Source organism: Nyctereutes procyonoides, unplaced genomic scaffold (assembly GCF_905146905.1).
Source record: "Nyctereutes procyonoides isolate TBG_1078 unplaced genomic scaffold, NYPRO_anot_genome, whole genome shotgun sequence".
In the NCBI taxonomy this organism is placed as follows: domain Eukaryota; kingdom Metazoa; phylum Chordata; class Mammalia; order Carnivora; family Canidae; genus Nyctereutes; species Nyctereutes procyonoides.
In genome coordinates, this window is record NW_026575043.1 from 2,839,861 (window position 1) to 2,863,220 (window position 23,360).

The 23,360-nt window shown below is 41.2% G+C and overlaps 1 protein-coding gene across 3 annotated transcripts in view; it reads right to left on the reverse strand.

Moving 5' to 3' along the window:
- The window catches only part of CARMIL1 (capping protein regulator and myosin 1 linker 1), a 325,852-nt gene that overhangs the window by 101,177 nt on the left and 201,315 nt on the right, over positions 1-23,360 (reverse strand). For all 3 annotated transcript variants that reach the window (XM_055322435.1, XM_055322434.1, XM_055322433.1), the window contains exons 18-23: positions 12,383-12,464; positions 11,552-11,651; positions 11,396-11,450; positions 6,438-6,610; positions 4,611-4,679; positions 1,814-1,907 (exon numbers count right to left, since the gene is read on the reverse strand). In XM_055322435.1, the coding sequence (XP_055178410.1) occupies positions 1,814-1,907; positions 4,611-4,679; positions 6,438-6,610; positions 11,396-11,450; positions 11,552-11,651; positions 12,383-12,464 (573 nt within the window). The remainder of the gene's footprint in view (positions 1-1,813; positions 1,908-4,610; positions 4,680-6,437; positions 6,611-11,395; positions 11,451-11,551; positions 11,652-12,382; positions 12,465-23,360) is intronic.

Consider the following 23,360-nt stretch of genomic DNA (forward strand, 5'->3'; position numbering starts at 1 on the left):
ACAGCTTTCCCTTACCCCACCCCCTACCTTATTCCCTTTTATTCAACAAAGTCTAAGAAGTATCCAAGCATGCATGCCAATTACTGTGCTACTGCTGAAAATCTAAAAGGATGAAAAATACACAGGCCCTGCCTTCAAGGGGTTCACAGTCACTGGAGGAAAAAAGATAGGGAGTCAGGTGACTCATACGATGTCCCAAGGCCAGTGACTGAGACAGGCACATGAAATTCTGAGAAGATTACCTACACAGGGAGGAAAGAGGATCTGAGAAGTCTTCCAGATGAACTGACACTTACCTTTAATGTTGACAAATATTCACGACGTGGGGAAAGCATGAGTGTCATGAGATCAGAGCGGTGATTCCCAAATTTGTGGCCACCAGGAGAGTTTGTACAAACATGGATTGCTGAGGCCCATGACTATTTCTGAGACCCAAGAATCTGCCTCTCTACCAAGTTCCCTGAAGGAGAGCAGAGCAGAGAGGCAGAGTTGGTAAGAGATGAAGGTGGCAGTGGATAGGAGGAGGATTCTGGGCAGAATTTTATTCCAGTTCAACGAGAGCAGGCTCTATTCTAAAAAGCCACAGTAGCGGGGAGGGCAATGGAATGGGGAGGGGGTGCCGAAGAGGTTAGTCTGCTCAAATTTGCTGCGAACAAGATGGCTCTTTTTTGACTGCAGCATAGAAAACAAACAAGAGAATGTAATAATCCTGCTGAGACGTAATGAGGCTTGAACAAAAGCATCCATGCTAGGAAGAGAGGAGAATAGAGCTAATGAAGAGATTTATCTATAAACTTGATGATGGCATGGCTATGGAAGACCTGGGAAAGAAAAGTCAAGCACGGGAAGCTGGATGGTACTACCAGATAGGTGGACAAAAAGGACGAAAGATTTCAAAGATGCCCCAGCTACCACATAGTAGGCTTCTTCAGATGGGAAATCCTTGAGCAGATCTAAAAATTGAGAAAGGTAACGGTAACTATAGAAAGAGAAGGATGGAGGTACAGCAGAGCAGGAGTAGGACTCTGGGCAAGTTTCCAGCCTGGGCAGAGATGGCCGGGTCATAGGCACCATGGACTTTGAAGGGGGAGATCTGTGTCATCCTTTGGGGTGTCAGAAAGGAGGTGGGAACGGATGTGGAATTAGACACATTCATAACAAAGCTGGTAAAAGAAGATCTCATCCACATCCTAAATGTCTTGATAAGAAAAGAAGGGAAATGGGGCACCTGGGTGGTTCAGTCAGCTAAGTGTCCAACTCTATTATGGGTCAGGTCAGAATCCCAAGGTCATGATCTCAGAGTCCTGAGAATGAGCCCCGTGTGTCGGGGTCTGCGCTAAGAAGGGAGTCTGCTTGAGATTCCCTCTTTCCTTCTCCCTCTGATCTCCCTCCTATTCTCTCTCTCTCTCTCTCTAATATATAAATCTAAAAAAAAAAAAAGAAAGAAAGAAAAAGAAAAAGAAAGAAAGAAAAGAAAAAAGGGAAGGTTTTAGCTATTGAGGGTAAAAGTTGTGCTGGCATCCAGTTTGACACATTCTCTGAAGGATGAATAAGAAGCTATCTGTGCATCAGTGCTGGTATGCTGATGGTGTAAGGATGTTATTCCACCTAAATTTCATGACAAGTTTTCGTATTTCTTATGTCATTCCTCCCTTGGTCACACATTATGCAAGTTGTGATCACAAGAATTCAAGTTCATGTGAAAAAAAACCTTTGTAAGATATAAAATATTGTTCACACATTCAGGATTATTGCTAACAAAACTCAATTCAAATGTGGATTTATTATGATTAAGCTATTGAATCTCCAATACCTTTTGCAGAGCCTCTTCTGTTTTTTCAGGGTTGGTTTTTAGGGCTTGAGAAGCATCATACATAGGGATTGGCATAAATCTCAATGTATAGTTCCTAGAAAAAGGAGAAAGTAATATTTATTTAAAAATAATGTCCTACTACCTTACTTCAGCACTCTTTTTTTTTTTTTAAACCCAGAAACAGTTGCTAGAACGTCTTAGAAAATTCTGAACTAACAAGCTACCTTAGGGCCCCAGATTATAGGTCAACTTTCTTTAGTACTCATGTATGCAGCGCCATGGGCCACCACGTCAGCTCAAGTTGTCTTATAAAAGTGACACGACCACAAGGCAACTCGTGGTGGTGTTTTCAAAACCAGATTTTCAAACTGGGACTGGAAAAATGGGCCGAGAGAAAGGCTAGGAAGGAAGTCCAGCCTCCACCTGCTACTCGGGATTTAGTCACCCAACAGATCTGAACGTACCTGTATCACCACAGTGACACCTGTCAGGCCCAAACCGACAGAGGGAAACTACACAATGAAACCAAAACATCTGCTTGCAAAGCAAGGACTTTAGCATCCACAAAAATAGTCTGTGTAGGCTCTGCACCGCTTTAAACAAGGAGGCCCCAAAGCAGCCACTGTCTTCAGAAAAGCTGCTTCACACAGGCTTCCGCCAGGCTCAACACTCAGACCCCGTGCATGTCTCTGTGGTCTGTATTTCATACGTGGCCTGTGTCCACTGGGCTCAACTCCCAGTGAACCAACTGGTGGAAAACTGTGTTCCTGTATCATCCTCCCTGCTGTTGCACAGCTCGTTGGGGACAAGAGTGCAAGGAGAGTCGTCTTTGTGTAAGGAAATCAACACGGAACTCTGAATCTGTGCCCTGGCCTTGGATCCTGACCCTGCTGCAAACCACTCTGTGCCCAATGACCACAAACACCTGCTCCTGGACCACACACTAGCCCTGGGGATGCCTCCTCTCTCCCACTCTAAACCCAGTTGTCTTTTTCTACCGCACGACATTCAGAAGGATGACCTTCTGAGCCATGTGGTAACAAGTGGGGTGTTCTAGTCCACTGGGATCTCACAGTCAGTTGCCTTGTAAACACTAAACAATACTCACAGTGTGATTCTGGTGGCTATTTAGATGGCTTCTACTGGAAGAGTAAATTAACTAACTCCCAAAATATGGTATCATCAAGAACTAATAGAAGAAATAAGCAACTATCTTAATAAAAGTAGTCATCTATATGGGTGTTATCTAGTGGAAAAAAATGTTTCTCAGTCCAATGTATGGTGCTTTGATGTAAAATAATGTACAAAGAAAAAGGCTGTTATTTCTAGGACTTCAATTTTTGCCTTAACTTTGTTTTAGCAAAATTGTTTTTGTTTGGTTTAAGAGGAGCCAACCAACTTAAATGAAGAGACGGCACATGTATTTTGCAGCCTTGAGGATTTTCCTTGGCCTCATCCAACTATGATCATGCTCCCGACCGGCATACTTTATTTAAACCAAATGTGATTTTGGGCCACTGGCATTGTAGAGCACAGCATACATAAGAGACTGTAATCCGGGGAGCCCTACCATCAATCTGGATATGTTGAGTACTGAGTGTGCAGATTCTTGGCTTCTCACAAAGACCAGTGTGGGCTACTGGCAGTCTACAGCAGTGGCAACTGTGCTGTGCCCACTCAAGTGTAGCTATTTGTAAATAAATGTTTCCATTCGAAGGTTTCCTGATGCAATGGGAGTAATTATAGATGGTTTTGCAGTCACAGAAGGCACCAGGAAGAGGTGGAGCAAGCTACCTTATCCATATTTTGTGATGGTCTATGGGGGCAGCACTCTTGACCTGCTCAATAAATCAGAACCCTGGGATTTAGAACTAGAAGGCACTTAGGGATAATTTACTCTGATTTTCTCACTTCATAAAAGAAGAATTAATCAGAAAGGTGCAATGCTTCCTTTGCTCAAGAGGATAGGCTTGTATATGACAGAGCCAGGGACTTAATGGAGGGCTCTTATTTCTAGGCCTCGGATTTTATCCATGGCACCATGTTGGGATGAGAGCCCTACCTAGGAGGCTTCATGCATGAAGGGAAATCTGGGGAAAAAACATCAATGATGAGTAACCCCCACCCCTTCCCCAGGGGACCAGCTTCTATGCCACTAGCCCCTTATTTCCTACCCACATTTTGTCACCTCTCATTTTTAATGCTAGGTGATCATTTCTGCCTTCAGAAAACAAGAGGAGGGCTGAAGAACTCAGAAAGAATCAGATTTCTAGAATTTCTTCCAGCCATCTTTGTATTATTGCCTCATGTTATTTACTGGGAAAGTTAACTTGACAATTAACAGTAATTGTAGATGTTAGCTACTATGGTAATAAAACCTTTGACAGTAATGAGACAAGTTAATCGGCCATTCCTCAATTCCAGTTTTATTTTCTGGAGCTTAGCTTTCTTCTTTCCACTGTATTCAAAATTGTCAGAATGTGCAGAAAAGGCAAGACCCAATAGGAAGAGAATGTGAAACAACAAGAAAAAGCAAGGTGACCATAGCATGGCTTCTCCACATGGTCTCCTTTAATCCCCATGCCGGTGGTGTATCTCTGCCCTCGTGTACAGATGAGGAAAGTCACACCAGACCAAAGCCCACATCTTCCCAGGTCCCATGGTGGAGTAGCAGAGGCTAACTCAGACCCAGACTTTCTGGATCAAAATCCATTGCTCCTTCTATCACACCACCGGTAACAGAGATACCATTGGTTCTTTTGCACTTTTCCAGAAAGAAATCCCAATTAAAACTTACTTTTCCATAGCAACAGCTATATCTTGGAAGCCTTGGGCAGTAATGTTGTTCTTGTCCCATATCACAGTCCTGTTTGGAAACCAAGTCACACAAATGATCAGACACTTAGGGATGGACAAAATGCTTCTCCTACTGAAGATGAGTCTCTTATAGACAATATTCTCTGGGTATTTTAGCACAATGGGCAAGGAGTAACATTCGACTTAGTTTTAAACACAGCAAGGATGAGTATCTCCTCCAACATTACATTCTTAACCCATTTACCGCTCGCACAGTACAAGAACATTGTACTGAAAAGCAACAGCATGCTCATTAACTTACCATGAAAACACCTGATGCTTTGTAGCCAGAAAACCCTAAAACCTGGTTTCTCTGATATTCTCTCAAAGTATTCTCCAAATAGTTACTTGAGCATTCATGTCTGAAGCTGGAGCTGTTCATAAAAGATGCTAAAGGGTCCCTTGTCCAACACAAAGAATTTCAGGTCCTGAGACTGTTGCCCATTCTAAATAACTAGAAAGAATCCTCCTACATTGTCTGTTTTCATTGTTGCCCTGACATGGTACGATCAGCAATCCCAGGCAGTTCGCACTCTGCTGGTAAACCCACGGCTTCTATAAATAGGAGGTTGTTTACTTTTTAAGCACAAATTCTATTTTGGAAGAAAAATACTACTTCACTTTCAGAATGTGAATTCTTCAGAGATATTCTGGCATCTGTCAATTCACCTGACACATGAAATGGCTTTTATTTGGCTGATCCAAAAATCACACCTCTAGCTGCTTTCACTTCCTGATTGCAATGATCCTGATCTCTTCTTTATGTACAGTACACTCTGGCCTTCCAAGAAACTGTTGCGGTTCTTGGCTTTTGTGTAGACAGAAAGTTCAGGAGAACAAGGAAGTGTCCAAAAACATCAATAAAGAGCCCTTGAAGAGCAATGTGAATTAAATATTCATTTACCAGACTGCTGGGCTGGGGAACAACTACATTTCTCCGTAGGATGGAGGATAATATGGTCCTTAATAAAAGTGGTTACCATAGGGGCGCCTGGGGGGCTCAGTTGGTTAAGTGTCTGCCTTCAGCTCAGACCATGATCTCAAGGTCCTGAGATCGAGTCCCACATCAGGGTCTCTGCTCAGCAGGGAGTCTGCTTCTCCCTCTCCCTTGGCCTGCCTTCCCCCTGCTTGTGCTTGCTCTCTTTCTCTGTCAAATAAATAAGTAAAATCTTAAAAAAAAAAAAAAAAAAAAGTAGTGACCACTTAGCTAGTTCTTAAGAAAAGCCACACTTGGGAAACACCAGGAGTGGTTGAAAACCACTACACAGAATAGTTAGCACCGAGCACGAACTTGCCTTTAACCAGGGTACCCCCTGCATCCCTCAGGTTTTAAGTCTATATTGGCAGTGGGGGAGGGGAAGTAAGATAGGCCCTCGTGTTGGACCTTCAGTCTTCCTGATTCTACTCTCTACCTGTAAAACTCTCCTCTGCTGCTCACTGACCTTCCCCTTACAGCTGTCAACACTGTGAAACAGGACATTGTGCCAGTTTTCCATTGGGTTTTATGCCACAGTGGAAATCGTTAAGACAACAGCTCATAGGAACCACAATATCTAACTTTGGGACCCCCCCCACCCCGCCATCCCCAGTATTTTGACAAAAGACTTGAAACGGTCACCTCTTCTCAGTTGGCCTTATGGGAAACTCAGGTCCTACTAGGCACAGCCAGTTCTCCAATGCTTGGGGACTGGAATCTTTTCCAGAGCTTTCTAGGGCCCTCCTTAGGGTGAGCATCCACATCTCAGGGCCTAGTGCCTGACCCACATACCTGAGTTTGGTGTTGATTTGTAGTGCTTTGGCCAGCATCTTGGCTCCCATGTCCCCCATTCCATTCCCACTGATGTCCACTTTGGTCAAGGAGGTATTACTTCCGAGGGCATTGATGATGATGGTGACCTCAGTCTTGAGTTTTGAGTCGGCCAGGGACAAGGACTGCAGGGGCTGAAGAGGGAATAGGAAGTAACAGTGACATGGTCTGATCAAAGTAGCCACTGCTCTCAATGACCCATTTCAGGGAGAATCACCAGGGGAGGTACCTACTGCACGCACTTGAAGTGTCTCATTTTAAAACTCTGCCTAAAAGATGTTGATGAATGGGACCCAAAGGTTCTGGATAAAATGGACCTTTGCAGTCAAACAAAGAGAGCTTGTGTTTCAGTGCTGAACACTGGCCACCTCTCTCCAAAGGGAAGCGTGGAAGGATGCCGGAGGGGCAGATGTCAGCTCTTTTGAAGTGGAAGACATGAAGAAATGAATAAGAAAAGTACATAAAAATTTCTGAGCTTCTATATGGCTACACTACACCTATTTTACCCATTTTATTTTTATAAAAGGTGAAATGACATCTTAAAATACTAGCAGAGGACAAATGCAAAATAAAAGCCAGCCAAGATTAATAACAGCTGACATTTACCGAACGCATACTATCCTTAACCACTGTTCAAGCTTTTTGCATGTATTTAGTCATAGAATCCTCCCAGTACTCCAACACTGATATATTACTATACTCAGTATTGTTATCCCCAGATCCCAAGTGAAACACAGAAGGGCCAAGTGACTCAACCGAGGTCATATAGTTAGAAAGTCACTGAACAGAAGCAGATAGTCTGGTTCCTGATTCTGTTCTCTGGGCTCCCACACCATCATGCTGCCCCTCAGAGTACACCCTCAATCCTTCTGGATGATCATCCTCAGCTTTATAAGTAACAATCAGAAGATATACAATTTTTCTAAAAAAACAGAAAAACTCAAACATCTGTGACTATTGTCACAAGCTGGATGGTGAATCCAAACCAGCCCACTCACTGTCCATTTAAGCTGGGGACTAAAGACCAAGTGGCCCAGAGGCAGGTTCTGTCTGGCCAAGAAAATGAAGAGGGCCCCTCCTTACCCCCACTTCCTTTTACTTGTTTATGCCACCTGCCCAGACCCAGAGGCATCTGGATTTGCAATCCCTGAATTCAGCCATAACGGAATTAACACAGCACTGAGAATTCCAGAACCTGAACCAATGTGGCCCTGAGAATCAGAATGCAGCCTTCCCTGGGGATCTGGATGGCTTCCAGGTTGCTTATGGTGGTCTAGATTGGCCCAGCCATACATAACAGTTCTAGATGCTTACTCTGTAAGCAATCTGACATTACAGGCTAGAGGATGAGGGGGGATACTGGAAATAGTTGCTAGGGTCATCTACGTTCCACCACAGCCCATGGGATCGGGGCTCTTGAGATGTGCCTGGTAGTCTGTAGGACTTACACCACTGCGTGGCATCTCCCTATACCCGCTCAACTACCAGATACTGATTTGTTTAGGGTACATCTGCCAGAGGGCTGCAGAAGGCAGGATGGGAGAGCTGATAGTCTCAAGACTCAGTTACTTCCAAAGCAGCATTATGCATTTGACTAAAGGTTTACCAAGTGACCATATTTACTGTCCTTATTGTCCAAATTTGGCCACTTTTTCTTTTTTTTAATTTTTTTTTTTTTATGATAGGCACACAGTGAGAGAGAGAGAGAGGCAGAGACACAAGCAGAGGGAGAAGCAGGCTCCATGCACCGGGAGCCTGACGTGGGACTCGATCCCGGGTCCCCAGGATCGCGCCCCAGGCCAAAGGCAGGTGCTAAACCGCTGCGCCACCCAGGGATCCCTGGCCACTTTTTCTAAATGTGATATAGCTATCGTAAAATCAAAAGGTAACGTATGAACTTGAATCAAATTTCTAAAATTAAATGGCATGGTAAGTGCTGAGGCATTTAAAACCAGAAAGCCTGCATATGTTTAGACTCAGGCAGGTTTAGTGAGGCTGCTTTAATGTTAAGATCCCACACTCAGGGAAATGAAAAAAACTTAACTAAAATGCCTCAGACTCAGGGAAACTTAATGTTTTAAATGAAAACAAATGCAGTGTTCTTTTAATAAAAAGCTAAAATCACATCTCTCATGATTTTAATAATCTCTATTCAGCTACTACAAAAATGTTATATTATGGCTTCTTCCTAATACTGGAAAGCTGCCAAGTCTCCCAGCTAGGAAGCACCAATGCCAGTAGTATATTCAAACTCTAATACACCCCAGCTAACACTTAAAACTAATAGGCAGAGTCATTAATGCGAACAGAACAGCCTGAATTGCATGCATATTTATAAGGTCATCCCTTCCTGATTTATTGCACCTCCATGTAATATTACTATTTGAAATCTTATTATTTCTTTTCATAGCTGAACATGCCTAATCTGAATCTGTCTCCTTGCCACAGGCACCCCCAGGAGAAGCATATTTTCTAGTACTGATTACAACATGGTTTTGTGATACTTCAAAACAAGATTCCCTGTCATCTCAGCCTCTCCGCATTACTGTCCCAGGGCTCTGGGCACAGCAGCCCGACAACCACTGTCTATATTTGAAAGTGACACTGGAGCCCCTGGGGAATCAAGGTCTTCTAACCAAATATAATGTGTAACTCAGGCGAAGATAGTATTCCATGAGCTGTCAAAGAACAGGCTCTGACAACACATGGCCAGAATGTAAAAAGCAAGACATTATTTTATATATGGAAAAACCTTTAAAAAAATAAAATAAAAAAGGGAGCCCAATTGTGTCAGTTATTGGTGGAACTTTTAGTGTTGCAAGGCTCGCCTCCTAATCATTCTGAATTGTTTTGCACATTACTAATTCAGAAGTAGGAAAAAATAGAAGGTAATTGCTTTTTGAAAAAGCCACCTACTTTTCAATGACGTGAACATAAAGAGCTTTCCCCTGTATATTATTAGTGGCACACTTCCCAAACTTATAACTTGACAGAATTCACATTTATAGAGCAACTTTCCCACCTGCAAATAGGTTTTGAGGCATGTTTTAAATATCAAGATCGTTTTTAAGTGAGAGCCTTTTGGAATTACAGAAACAGAAGACCCTCATGTAAGAGGCAAAACATGACATTTTAAAATATTTTTCACAAAATATAAATTTCGCTAAAATATACACTAAGAAACAGTAGTTGGGGATGAATATTAACTGTGATGCTGAAATATTAGCATCTTCAATCTTTTAAAACAGGGCGAAGACTGGGAAATCAGAAACTCAAAGCAGAGTAGTATACAGTCAAATTAAATATGCAAAACTGCATCAATTTTGATTTATGTGCCTCATTTTAATAACCCAGTATAAAAGTAACAAAACATGGAGTTTGTTACCAAATGAGGACAGAAAGAAGTGTCCAAATTCATGAATTGATAATGAATTTCATCTCTGGCCCATAGTTTGGAAATTATATCCACACAAAAAAGAGCCAGGACAACTGAATTTTCTTCCACCTTCCAGGTCAGATCTGCACAGAAAGATGCCAGCATCTAGGAAAAATTCTAGTCTCCACCTTTCTGGTCCCTTGGCTTTCTCAGAAAACCTAGTTTAGAGTCATACTAGAACTTGCTACTACCCTTTAAGAATTCAAAGTGGAAAACAATGCTTTTTAAAAATGTGTCCCCTCGGGATGCCCGGGTGGCTCAGTGGTTAAGCGCCTGCCTTTGGTTCAGGGCATGATCCTGGAGTCCCCAGATCGAGTCCCACATCAGGCTTCCTGCATGGAGCCTGCTTCTCTTTCTGTCTGTGTCTCTGCCTCATGAATAAATAAATAAAATCTTTAAAAAATAAATAAATAAAAATGTGTCCTCTCTCACATGATTCATATAGGAAATCAGTCTCATGACCTAAAAAGTAGCAATCACAAAACATTAATAACCTGAATCTTTGTAGTAGGAATACACATTGATTTGGGTTTTAGGTACCATCAAAGCTACTTGGTAGCCAAACAGGACTAAATTATGAAGTGGAAAAACCCTTAAAAAGCCTCAGTAAAATAGAAGGTGCAAAATATAAGATAACACCAGGTTTAAGTTAAAGAAATTAATAGTAGAGCACTTCTTGCTTTGTCCATAAAATATCCTTCTCTTGGGCACCTGCGTGGCTCAGTCAGTTAAGCATCCGAGTCTTGGTTTCAGCTCCGGTCATGATCTCAGGGTCAATGTATCTGGCTTCTCACTGAACACACAGTCTGCTTGAAATTCTTTCTCCCTCTCCCTCTGTCCCTCCTGCTCATGCTCTTACTCTCTCTCAAATGAATAAATCTTAAAAATATATATGTTTTTTTCTTTTTTTCTAATGTACTTTAAAGGGCAGCAAAATAGGATACTATTTAAAATTAAATTTCTTTAATCTGAACCAAGTCTTGGCCAGAAGCAACTAAAGGGAATAAAAATATAAAAATGACACTTGAGCTCTAAAAGCAATTTCAGATGAGTAACCAGCTTTCTTAGTCTCTTGTAATTCTACATAATTATGAGACAAAATTCAAATTAGCAGTATGATATTTCCCAGCATGATATAAGGTCAGAAATTCAACTAGATTGAAACAAAATTCATATTTGCAGATTACTGCAACAGCTGAAGTTAGGACATAGTAAGTTTCATTAAAAGATGGGCTTATGAGCCAATTTATACTTCTTTTAATCTTTTAGTTACAATCTTCCTTTAACTAGTAATGAGTTGAAATGAAGACTAAGCAATTTTGAATACATTCTATGTACTAAAGCATAACTACTTAGTCCATTAAAAAAAACAGAAATGGTGTAGATAAAATTATCTGGAAGCATAGCAGCATTAACTCAGTAGAAATAATTAGTAAACATGGTAACAAGCTAAAGACTTGAGGCAAAAGTCTTTAATACTCACCGATTCTTCATCCTGAATCATCTGTACTAAGCTGTCCAACACAGGTGTCAGATTTCTAAAGAGATTTTAAAGATGTGGACAGTGGAATCAAATCAAAAGCTTTCATGAGGTTGCTTATTTTCATCATTGTTATATAAAAAAATTCAAAACTCTTACTTGGATTTCATATTATTAAAATTTTTGCCTAATGCCAGGTGTTGTATTGATCTGTTTTTACTGAGCCACACTATTAAGGTGGATAGGTCAGATTCTAAACCTGGAAAGAATCAGAAAAAGCAGAGAATCAAAACACACGTGTATAAATAAATTCTCAAATGCAACATAATTAAGCAAAGGTGATATGCACTTGGATGACTTTCCCTATGGTCTCGAGAACCCTGGGATTCCAATCTTTCATTTTCCAAGGAACTTTTTTCTCTCTTTTCATGTCCTATTATTTCACAGGGTTAAACTCATTCTCTGCTAAGACATACCTAAATCTCTTATACACTCAGTGGGTAAGTCAAGTCAGCAAGAAATGGGGAAAGGATGAGTCTCATCTCTGCCCATGATTTTGTAAGAGGCAATTCCAACATACCGTTTGCGGCGAGTAACTGAAGTTGTCTATGCGAACTTAACAGGCTCCTACTCACATGCTACTATAGTTGGCAGAAATGAAGCTAATCAAACAAGTTTCTGAGTAAATAAAAAAGGACTTTATTTTATTGTCACCAAGAATGCAAAAGGTCAGATAAAGATTATTATCAATGTTCTGATGACAATTTTTTTTTTAACTGACTTGTTTTATTGCATTTTTGGCCATGGTATCAACTTACTAAGACTCTGGCATTGACTTATTCCATACATAAATTCGGTTAAATCTAACAGCCCTATTAGTCAAGAAGTGCTATGACACATTCGTGTAGGTATTGTCTAGATTGGGCTTTTTCTTCCCCCTTAGTAACTTGCTTTAAATAGTATTTGTTTCTTCTCTGATTTCCAACTTACCATTATCGGAGATATCTAAACTGGTGATGTTGTGGATTTCAGCAATGCAGCCTTCTAATACTTGTGCACCTCCTGATCTCAGCTAGAGAAACACAAACCACACACAAGGTAAAGGAGTCACCTACTAGAAGTAGAACCAAATAAAATTAAAAGCAAGAGATACAGTCTCAGACTTCATGCCAAAGAACAAGTGAAAGCTTATCAACTCCATAGCTATCATCAGTGGTAAACAGCCAATCACTAGTCATTGCTACTGTTTCCCATGCTACCTAAATCTGTAATTGCTAGAAAAAGAAACAGAAAGATGAAGAGCATGGGTTCTGTCAGCCTACATGCACTGTCTTCATTTCTGACTTTTGGAAACCTAACAATTCCCTTTTATACATAAGGAACTGTTATGGATTTTGTCTGATTATTCCAGATTTCAGGGTAGGACTCCACCAAGTAGCAGCAAAACAAGCAAAGGAGATAGCGAAGATGAATTCTTGCTGTCAACCACTTCAGGAAAGACCCAGCCTGTTGTCCCACACACAGAAACAGTGTGTGTGGTCTCAGTATTACAAAGTAAACAGCTCAAGGTGATTACAATGATCTGTACAAACTCACTGAGCCACAGAAGAAATAAAGATGTTAGAATAATTTAAAATATTATGGTTGGCTTATGGCAAAACTAATTCTCATTTTATAACCTCATTTATTTTAAAAAGACCGGCAACCTATAAAAGTCAATACTTTGCATCTTTTCCCAGGAAACCAAAAGCATATCTACAGAGATCAGAAGATCTTTTTGTTTTCAAATATCTGAGTTCCTACTATATGTAAAGGATTGTAAAGGATGAAAATTTCCCAAGATGTGGCCTCTTTGCTCAGCAAACTTACTATTTCATAAGGGAAAGAAATTACCACCTTCTGGGAACCTATTATGTACCCTGGTTTCTCTACCAATGTAAGAACATTAAAATTTATCTAAGCTGCTATACCAAGTGTAAAATGCAAAATGCTACTTCCTACTTGTGCAAGTTTTGATGTAAGAATTTAAAGAACCAATTCACTGTTTTACATGCAATATTTTTATGGTACCTAGAACCAAAACCTGCTCATTTCCATGGCTGCTTGGGTGTCAGGCAGTTTTCACACAGATCAGATCCTTGTGATTGTTATTTATTCAGGAGTATTTCAGATGAGGTGTTTAAATTCAGCCTTCTCTACTTTCTACGGTGGCAGCAGATCACTCTGGGGGGCCTGACATGAACTGTAAAGGGGTAGACCTGCCCAGGAGGTTGGTCTTCAAGATTTAGGGAAACCAAGACCAACTAACTCCAATTGAGGGGCTTAGAACCCAGTGTGTGCAGCGGCTGCCAAGGCAGAAGGCCCATTTTACTACACCTGCTTGTACTCCCAGGTGCTCTCCAGCTGACCCACAAATCCGGAGTCCATCTTTATCACATCATCTCTAGACTCGCCCCAGCAGCCTGCAGTTCAGAGTGTAGTCCCCAGACTGATGGCAGTCTGCAAAGTTTGCTACTGGTCTGGGGTAAAATAGATGCAGAAATTGACTATGAATATATTAAAAATCTGAGTAATAATACTTTGAGGTCTGTTGCATCAATTAACAAAAATTGAGGGCTTATATTTGTATGTCTTTTTAAATCTTTTTCTATATATTTTTATTATACTTTTTGCAAAAGTACTGGTTTATGATAGAATGGAAATTAAAAAAAAAAAAAAAACACAACAACCAAATTCTTCACCACATATAGTTTTGAGAAGCAATGCTCCAGATAATAGCTTGTTAATACTTGAAGATGTGAATGTGTATACAGACTATGTCAAAGTTAAAGCAAAAAAATATTTTAAACAAACACTTCAAAGAAACATAATTTGGCTTTTCGAGCATGAAAAAATGCTCTTCAGAAGATAAACATAAGTGCATAAAGTCTTCACAATGTGATTATTTGCTGTTAGCAATGTCTCTGCAGAGAAGTAAAATTTCTTCAAGAAAATATCTCATTATTATCAAGTACAGTAACAATATTCCATTTACAGATATGGAAAATACAGGTGACATTTAAGTGCTCAATTCTGTTTATTTTATAAATACTCTTGACTGATAATATTTGTAGCATATAGCCATAAAACTAACATTCTTCCAATAGTTAAAAACCAATCAAATATATCAACAGACCTTAATTTATTGATTTATAAAGTACTTACACAGTGGCCAAGCTAAGGAAAGCCCAAGGAGAAAAAATAAAAGCACATTATCAGCAGTAAGCAGAGCAGAGAAGCCAAAGCCTTTATCAATGTATTATGAAAAAAAGCAGAAGGGTTAGAAAAATGCTTCCAACTAAAAATCCGCTCCCAAAACCCAAATCAAAACTTTAACTAATAAAATAACTTATCTTCAGGTACCAAGAACATTCAATTGAATTCACAGGTTATTAAATGCCTAAAACTGCCCCAAAGCTAAGGCTTTCCTAAAACAGTAAAAGCTTTTCCATTACTGTAAATGAAAATCCTTTTAAATGAAATTTGCATAATGAGAGGCTATGTCTGCATGTGTGCATGTAAAACTGGTTTTTAAATTACCCTCATTTGGATCCCACACACTAGCATTATTTAAAAGAAAGCAAGATCAAAGAGGAGTAAATGTGACTGAATCACTGAATACTTTTTGAAATGTTAAAAATAAACTCACATTTGTTTCAATAGAGAAGTGTTCTCTTGCTCAAGAAATGTAGATGTTACTCACAGTTCTAAGAGAATAGTTGCATCTAATACTCAAATAGCCATAATGAGGACAAGAGAAGCAAGGAAAACTAAAATCTAGACAGAATTTTTAATAATTCATTTTCCTTTGGGGCATCTGGGTAGCTCAGTCGGTCGAGCGTGCAACTCTTGATTTCAGCTCAGATCATGATCTCAAGGCTGGAGGATGGAGCAGGAAGTCTGCTTCTCTCCCTCTTCCCACCCCCACCCTCTGCTCTCTCTCTAAAATAAACAATATCTTTTAAAAAAATTCATTTTCCTTCCTCTAGATCACTTGCCATTTAAAAAGATGTGACAGGGCAGCCCAGGTGGCTCAGCGGTTTAGCGCTGCCTTCAGCCCAGGGCGTGATCCTGGAGACCTGGGATCGAGTCCCACATCGGGCTCCCTGCATGGAGCCTGCTTCTCCCTCTGCCTGTGTCTTTGCCTCTCTCTGTGTGTGTGTCTCTCATGAATAAATGAATAAAATCTTTAAAAAAAAATAAAAATAAATAAATAAATAAATAAAAAGATGTGACAAAATATAAAATATATATTCTAAATATAAAATAATCCCTCAAATTAGCATTTTTCTTCTACAGGGGTCCCAATTTCAATTAAAAAATAATTTTTATCCTGGGAAATTTTCTCACTTTATGCTGTAAACAGCGGGGACGCCTGGGTGGCTCAGCGGGTGAGCATCTGCCTTTGGCTCAGGGCGTCATCCCGGAGTTCCTGGATCAAGTCCCAAATCAGGCCCTCCACAGGGAGCCTGCTCCTCACACAATGCCTGTGTCTCTGCCTCTCTCTCCGTGTCTCTAATGAATAAATAAATAAACTCTTTAAAAGAAAACAAACTGTGAATAGTGTATCGGTTTCTCCAAGGACAAAAAGTAGTTTGACAAGAGCGGACTCAAAATGTCCTCTTGTTAAGCGGGGTCTGATGCCAAAAGGCAATTTGGAACCAAAAAAGACATATAAGTAGTCATTTCTAAGGAGCAAACAGTTGTGTGTTTTATATTGCTTCCTATATGCTTCCTGCTGTGACAACAGTTTTTGCTTTGCCTCCCACCCTGGGCCCAACAGGAAGCTGATCCCTGGGGGGTACAACCGTGGTAGGTACCTACCCGCATCGCAGCACATCTGCCTTCCACCTCAAAGGTGGGTGAACCACTATCGCATTGGGCAGAATTGCCTCAGAAGTTTCTATTCCGGTGCTGCAATGTCCTAATCATTACAAATGATCTGATCTGCTGCTCCTTTTTCTACACATCATCAAAGCACCCTGGCAGGAATTGTGGAATCATGTGCAGGAAAGTTTCTGCTTATAAGAACCAACTCTACACCCAGACCTACAACTTTGCATCACTTCTGAGGTCTTGGAGATTCTTCTCTCTCACTTGGAAGGACCGTGAGCTGGAGGAATTCAGCAGCAGCATTTCTCTATTCTGCTCCTGCAGTAGGATCATGGTGACATTTCTACACAGACCAGAATGACGGAGCCACTGGCTCCCTTCAGGTAGACTGGAGTGTGGAGAAAATCCATCCGCACGCCAATTTCACTACTACCATATAAAACAGTTGTAAAACACTTCTTTTGGAACGAACCTTGAGGGCAATGGGACACATATCTTTGAACATCCACAAGGATGCTGAATCCTTACCCTGTGAGAGTGAATGAGGATAGCCACAGGCCATTCAGGGTACAAGTCTGGCCGTGGAGGGTAATACATTTTTGCGTCCCAAATCAGGTGGGACTATAAATTGATGAGACTAATTCTTCTTGAAAGATTGAAAATAGCTTTGAAGGCAATTCCCAAAAATATTTCGGAAAATCCAGAATCTTAATACTTCTAAATAAAGATTTTTAGAAAGGCCGTACTGACTCTTCCTGTAAACTCTGACATTCAAAATAAGGCTTCACTGTAGTCATTCTCTTCCTCCCCAGAGGATGGCTCACACAGGCTGGGCTCGGCAGGGCACCACATCCCCGGGAGCTATTATGGTCTCCATTCCACAGGTGAGAAAGGAAGCCTGAAGAAATGCAAGCCAAGTGGCCTAGCCAGACTTCAAAGGGCGCTTTACTGATTTCAGTGTACCAACCCTTGGTCATGACCCCCTTTTGTCTCCCAGGACTACTTGTAATTCTTTTCCTAGAGAGATGACTCCTTTTTGGTACTAAAAAGACCGAGGGAAAGAAAACAAAGTGGTAAACATAATTCATGTGGAACATCTTAAGGAATGCAGATGCTTTTTTCTCTAAGTGGAGAAGTTATCTGTACATGAAAGCTTAATTTCCATACTTATTAGCTTTGCCCTCACAGATCCAAAGATTGCAGCCTCAAATTCTGGACTTAGGTGTCCAAATACCAATGATGTTTGCTTGGAGGAAAGCAATTCTATAATTTATAAACATCTACATGGTACTTTTATTTTTTTTTTTATAAATTAATTTTTATTGGTGTTCAATTTACCAACATACAGAATAACACCCAGTGCTCATCCCGTCAAGTGTCCCCCTCAGTGCCCGTCACCCAATCACCCCCCACCCCCCGCCCTCCTCCCCCTCCACCACCCCTAGTTCATTTCCCAGAGTTAGAAGTCTTTATGTTCTGTCTCCCTTTCTGATATTTCTCACACATTTCTTCTCCCTTCCCTTATATTCCCTTTCACTATTATTCATATTCCCCAAATGAATGAGAACATACACTGTTTGTCCTTCTCCGGTTACTGTGGCCAAGTTCAAAAAGGGTGTTGCCTGAGTTCTCCTCTGGGATTTTGATGGAATCTTGTCTCACATTTAGATCTTTCATCTATTTTGAGTTTAGCTTTGTGTATGGTGCAAGAGAGTGGTCCAGTTTCATTCTTCTGCATGTGGATGTCCAATTTTCCCAGCACCATTTATTGAAGAGACTGTCTTTCTTCCAGTGGATCGTCTTTCCTCCTTTATCGTATATTAGTTGACCATAAAGTTCAGGGCCCACTTCTGGGTTCTCTATTCTGTTCCATTGATCTATATGTCTGTTTTTGTGCCAGTACCACACTGTCTTGATGAACACAGCTTTGTAGTACAACCTGAAATCTGGCATTGTGATGCCCCCAGATATGGTTTTCTTTTTTAAAATTCCCCTGGCTGTTTGGGGTCTTTTCTGATTCCACACAAATCTTAAAATAATTTGTTCTAAGTCTCTGAAGAAAGTCCATGGTATTTTGATAGGGATTGCATTAAACGTGTAAATTGCCCTGGGTAACATTGACATTTTCACAATATTAATTCTGCCAATCCATGAGCATGGAATATTTTTCCATCTCTTTGTGTCTTCCTCAATTTCTTTCAGAAGTGTTCTATAGTTTTTAGGATATATTTTGAGAACCATTTGAATGGTAAATGGTTCTCCAACCTTTTATTTTCAGGTTGTAGGTGTCTTTCTGTCTAAAATGAGTCTCTTGTAGACAGCAAATAGATGGGTCCTGTTTTTTTATCCAGTCTGAAACCCTGCGCCTTTTGATGGGGTCATTAAGCCCATTCACGTTCAGAGTTACTATTGACAGATATGAGTTTAGTGTCATCATGATATCTATTTAGTCCTTGTTTTTGTGGATTGTTCCACTGAACTTCTTCTTAAAGGGGAGTTTTAAGAGTCCCCCTTAAAATTTCTTGCAGAGCTGGTTTGGAGGTCACATATTCTTTCAGTTCCTGCCTGTCTTGGAAGCTCTTTATCTCTCCTTCCATTTTGAATGAGAGCCTTGCTGGATAAAGTATTCTTGGTTGCATGTTCTTCTCATTTAGGACCCTGAATATATCCTGCCAGCCCTTTCTGGCCTGCCAGGTCTCTGTGGAGAGGTCTGCTGTTACCCTAATATTCCTCCCCATGAAAGTCAGGGACTTCTTGTCTCTTGCTGCTTTAAGGATCTTCTCTTTATCTTTGGAATTTGCAAGCTTCACTATTAGATGTCGAGGTGTTGAACGGTTTTTATTGATTTTAGGGGGGGATCTCTCTATTTCCTGGATCTGAATGCCTGTTTCCCTTCCCAGATTGGGAAAGTTTTCAGCTAGGATTTGTTCAAATACATATTCTGGCCCTCTGTCCCTTTCGGCGCCCTCGGGAACCCCAATTAAACGTAGGTTTTTCTTCCTTAGAGTGTCATTTATTTCCCTTAATCTGTCTTCATGGTTCTTTAATTGTTTATCTCTTTTTTCCTCAGTTTCCCTCTTTGCCATCAACTTGTCTTCTATGTCACTCACTCGTTCTTCCACCTCGTTAACCCTCGTCGTTAGGACTTCTAGTTTGGATTGCATCTCATTCAATTGATTTTTAATTTCTGCCTGATTGGATCTAAATTCTGCAGTCATGAAGTCTCGTGAGGCCTTAATGCTTTTTTCTAGAGCCACCAGTAGCTGTAGAATAGTGCTTCTGAATTGGCTTTCTGACATTGAAGTGTAATCCAGATTTTGTAACTCTGTGGGAGAGAGGGCTGTTTCTGATTCTTTCTTTTGAGGTGAGGTTTTCCTTTTAGTCATTTTGCTCAGTGCAGAGTGGCCAAAAACAAGTTGTATTGGAACACGGGGGAGTATCACTGGTCCGTCCAGCTGGTCTTCTGGGGGAGGGGCCTGTTGCGCTGATTTTCAGGTGTTAGCACTTGGGGGAGCTGCTCTGCCCCTGCCTGCTGCCGGGCTCAGCGGGGGTTGTTTACCCCGTGAGGCCCCAGGAGGAACAGTCGCAGTTGCTATGGCAACTCTGGAAGCCTGGATTCAGCCTCCGCAGGAACTACGGGGCTCGGGGCTCTCGGTTCTCCGTCTGCAGGGCCTGGAGGCTCCGGGGCGGGGCCGCTGATCTGCTCAGCTCGGGGCAGGAGCGTCCTCGCTGTCCTGGGCCCTCCCGGCCTCTGCCTGTCCCGGGGGAGGCCGGATCCTGGGCTGTGTCCCGGCGCCCTGTGCTCCGGGGCCTGCGCTGTTGGATTCGCGCTCCCGCCCCGCAGCCCCCTCCGCGGAGCCGCCGCCCGAGCCCCTCCGAGCTGCTCCGGGCCCCGCCGTGCGCGCTGCAGCCCTTAGGGAGCTCGGGGCACTCTCCCGGGCGCAGGTGTCTGTTAGTGTCCCCGGGAGCCCGAGGGCATCCCCGCCCTCCTGGGTCCTGCTCTAACTCCCTGCGAGCCCCTTTCCGCCCGCCGGGAAGGTTGGTGCAGCTCCTGCTCCTCCGGGACGGGGCTCTCCTGTCCTGGGGACACTCGCCCCGGCCTCAGCCCGGCTCCTCGCGGGCCCCTCCCCCTCGGAGGCCTTTTGTTCCTTTATTTCTTTTTCCCCGTCTTCCTACCTTGATAGAAGCGCGAACTCTGCTCACTGTAGCATTCCAGCTGGTCTCTCTTTACATCTCAGGCCGAATTCGTAGATTTTCAGGATGGTTTGAAGGTTATCTAGGTAATTTGGTGGGGACAGGTGACTCGGGGACCCTGCTCTTCCGCCATCTTGCCCCCGGTACTTTTATTTTTAAATAGCATTTAGCATAAATCTCCTCTCTCATTCAAACTGATGAACGTGAAGTTCCTCTTTCGGGGAAATACAGAAGTCCTCTGAGGACCACAGGGACAAGTCACCAGAGAGGTGAGCATGGACAGTGAAGGGACCAGCAATGGTAAAAACTAAAAATCATTTCCATAAGTAAAGTTATTCTAAGCTTCCTATGTAGACACTTAAAAAAAAAAAAAAAACAACTACTCAAGTGTAGTTGACACACAGTGTCCAGTGTACATGTTTCTTTCAGGTGAGGATAATTGAACAACTCTGTACATTAAATGCTCACAGTGCTAAGTGGAGTCACCATCTGATAACATACAACACTATTACAATATCACTGACCATATCCTCTTTTCATCTCTGTAAACATGTAATTCTGACTTCAAAGTTACTTCCTTCTCCCCTCCCAGTAAACTCAACCACTGTCTTAAGTGATGGCCATTTATCTTCTGTAACACCCACACAAACCTGATTTTAAAATTAACCAATGGCAAGTAGCTATTTTATAATAAAATACAAAAACTTCATGTTACATCACATTTGTCCTTTGCTTCCATGGCTGGGTAGACTGTCATATTAGAGGCATCACTGGGGGACCGTGAACTTGTTTGGTGCCCACATCAGGAAATATCCAGTGTTACACTTTGGACTGACTCTTTTCAGGTCAGCCCCTCATCCTGGGTCACTGTGGAAGACTTCCAAGATGACATGGCATCAGAGAGAAGTTTCATCCCCTACCACCACAGGTGGGGCAATTTATCTGATCATAAGGGAACATTAAGTGCTGAATTTTTGCATGATTTTGATGGGCATGCTAACAGTAGAGGGGATTGTGTCTACTATGGCTAAAGAGAGAAAGAAAAGAAAAAAATATACACATGAATAATTTTAAACATCCAAGTTGGTGAAAGATTTTTTCTAAGAGCACTACCTAAACTCTGAAGTATCAAATAATTAAAAGGGTATCAGTTAATACTCAAAATGGCCAAGCATTCTACGCAGATAATATCATAACCCCTAACACCTTTCCAGGGAAGATTTACTTTATCATGGAGAGAAGCAAAGAGAAACCTAGTTAGATTTCTTACCCATCTGTAAGAAGAAAAATATGACAAGACACCTTAATTTAGAAAAATAACTTTGTGTTTCATCAATTTCCACAAGCAGCAAGATAACGTGACTTTATAAATGTGGCCACCAGAACTGTGATTCAAGCGTTAAGATGGTGGGAGAGCATGGTACTAAGGGTACTAAGGTAGTCTGAAGGGTTCCCATTTCTCAGCAGTACCACTGTATCATATAATCTGTAAGTGAATGGCCAAAATAAAGTTGTAATTGCCATCATCCTAATGGCCAACCCTAACATCAGAGAGCAATCATTTGATCTGGATTCCCGCCTTAGTAACAAAAAAATCATAAAGGAAAAAGGTCTATTAGCCATTTGGTGGAACCTAATGAAATTGTCAACAGTCTACCATTTTGACCTACAAAAATGTCAATTTTATACAGTTCACCAAATAGAACAGTCTTTGAACATTATTCCCAGTGGGATGATAAAGAAGTGACATAGCAATATAACACAGTATTCTTTGGGCATATGATAACCTAACAACTTATTTGAGAAATAAGTGTCTTAATCACATTTGATGTTCTAATAATTACCCGTATAATTAACAACAATCAGGAAAGCACATTTTCATCATACTCTGCCATTAGCAAGCTGATCATTTCAACTTCTTTAGACCTTACTTTTTTCATCCCTAAGTATGGGAACCAGATGATCACTTATGTCCCTTTCTATTTTGATCACAGAATTAAATGGAAGATGTTGTACTGATAGGAATCACTATATTTAATGAGGATAGTAAAAGGTTTGGGTCATTCAGTAGTGTGAGCTAGTAGAGCAATCAAGTTTGTACGAATTTGCTTTTTTTTTTTTTTAATAGAATAATCCTTCCTACTCCTATTCTTCTTACTCCTCCCCCCAAACAAAAGTTTTTATTAATGCCACATTCCTTAAGAAAGTATTGGTAAACAATTAATTCATATTTCCAAACTTGGTTTCTGTTATATGGTCTGTCTTTATAAATAAAAGAACAATAGGGCTACCTGGGTGGCTCAGTCAGTTGAGAGTTCAACTCTTGATTTCGGCTCAGGTCATGATCTCAGGGTCTTGAGATCAAGCCCCACGTTGGGCTCTGTGCTCAGTGGGGAGTCTGAGATTCTCTTTCCCTCTCCCTCTTTCCCTGTTTATGCTCTCTCTCTTTCTATAATAAATAAATATATTTTTAAAACAAACAACACTGACTTACACATGAAAATTTGACAGTGCAAAAAAGTACCAGATAATCAGAAAAAGAATAAGATCACAAAGGAATGAAGCAGTCAGGGGAGAAATTCTACAAACAGATAAACAATAAAAACAAATAACTTTTATATGTCCCAGATGCCCTAGACGAAGAAGAGCTCCTTTAAACTCCATAACATAAGCCACCAGGAAAGGCACTAATGTTGCCTCCATTTTGCAGATATAGGTGTTGAGATTTTGAGGTATCATCTAATTCATGTAGGACCACATATCATTTGAGACCAAATTCAAATTGAACCCTCAGAATCTGACACAGACATGGAGGAAACTGGACTTGACCTCACTCCTCAGAGATGGGAGCCTTGGAGAAGAAGAGGAATACACCAAACATGAGCCAGAAGGAGAGCAGAGT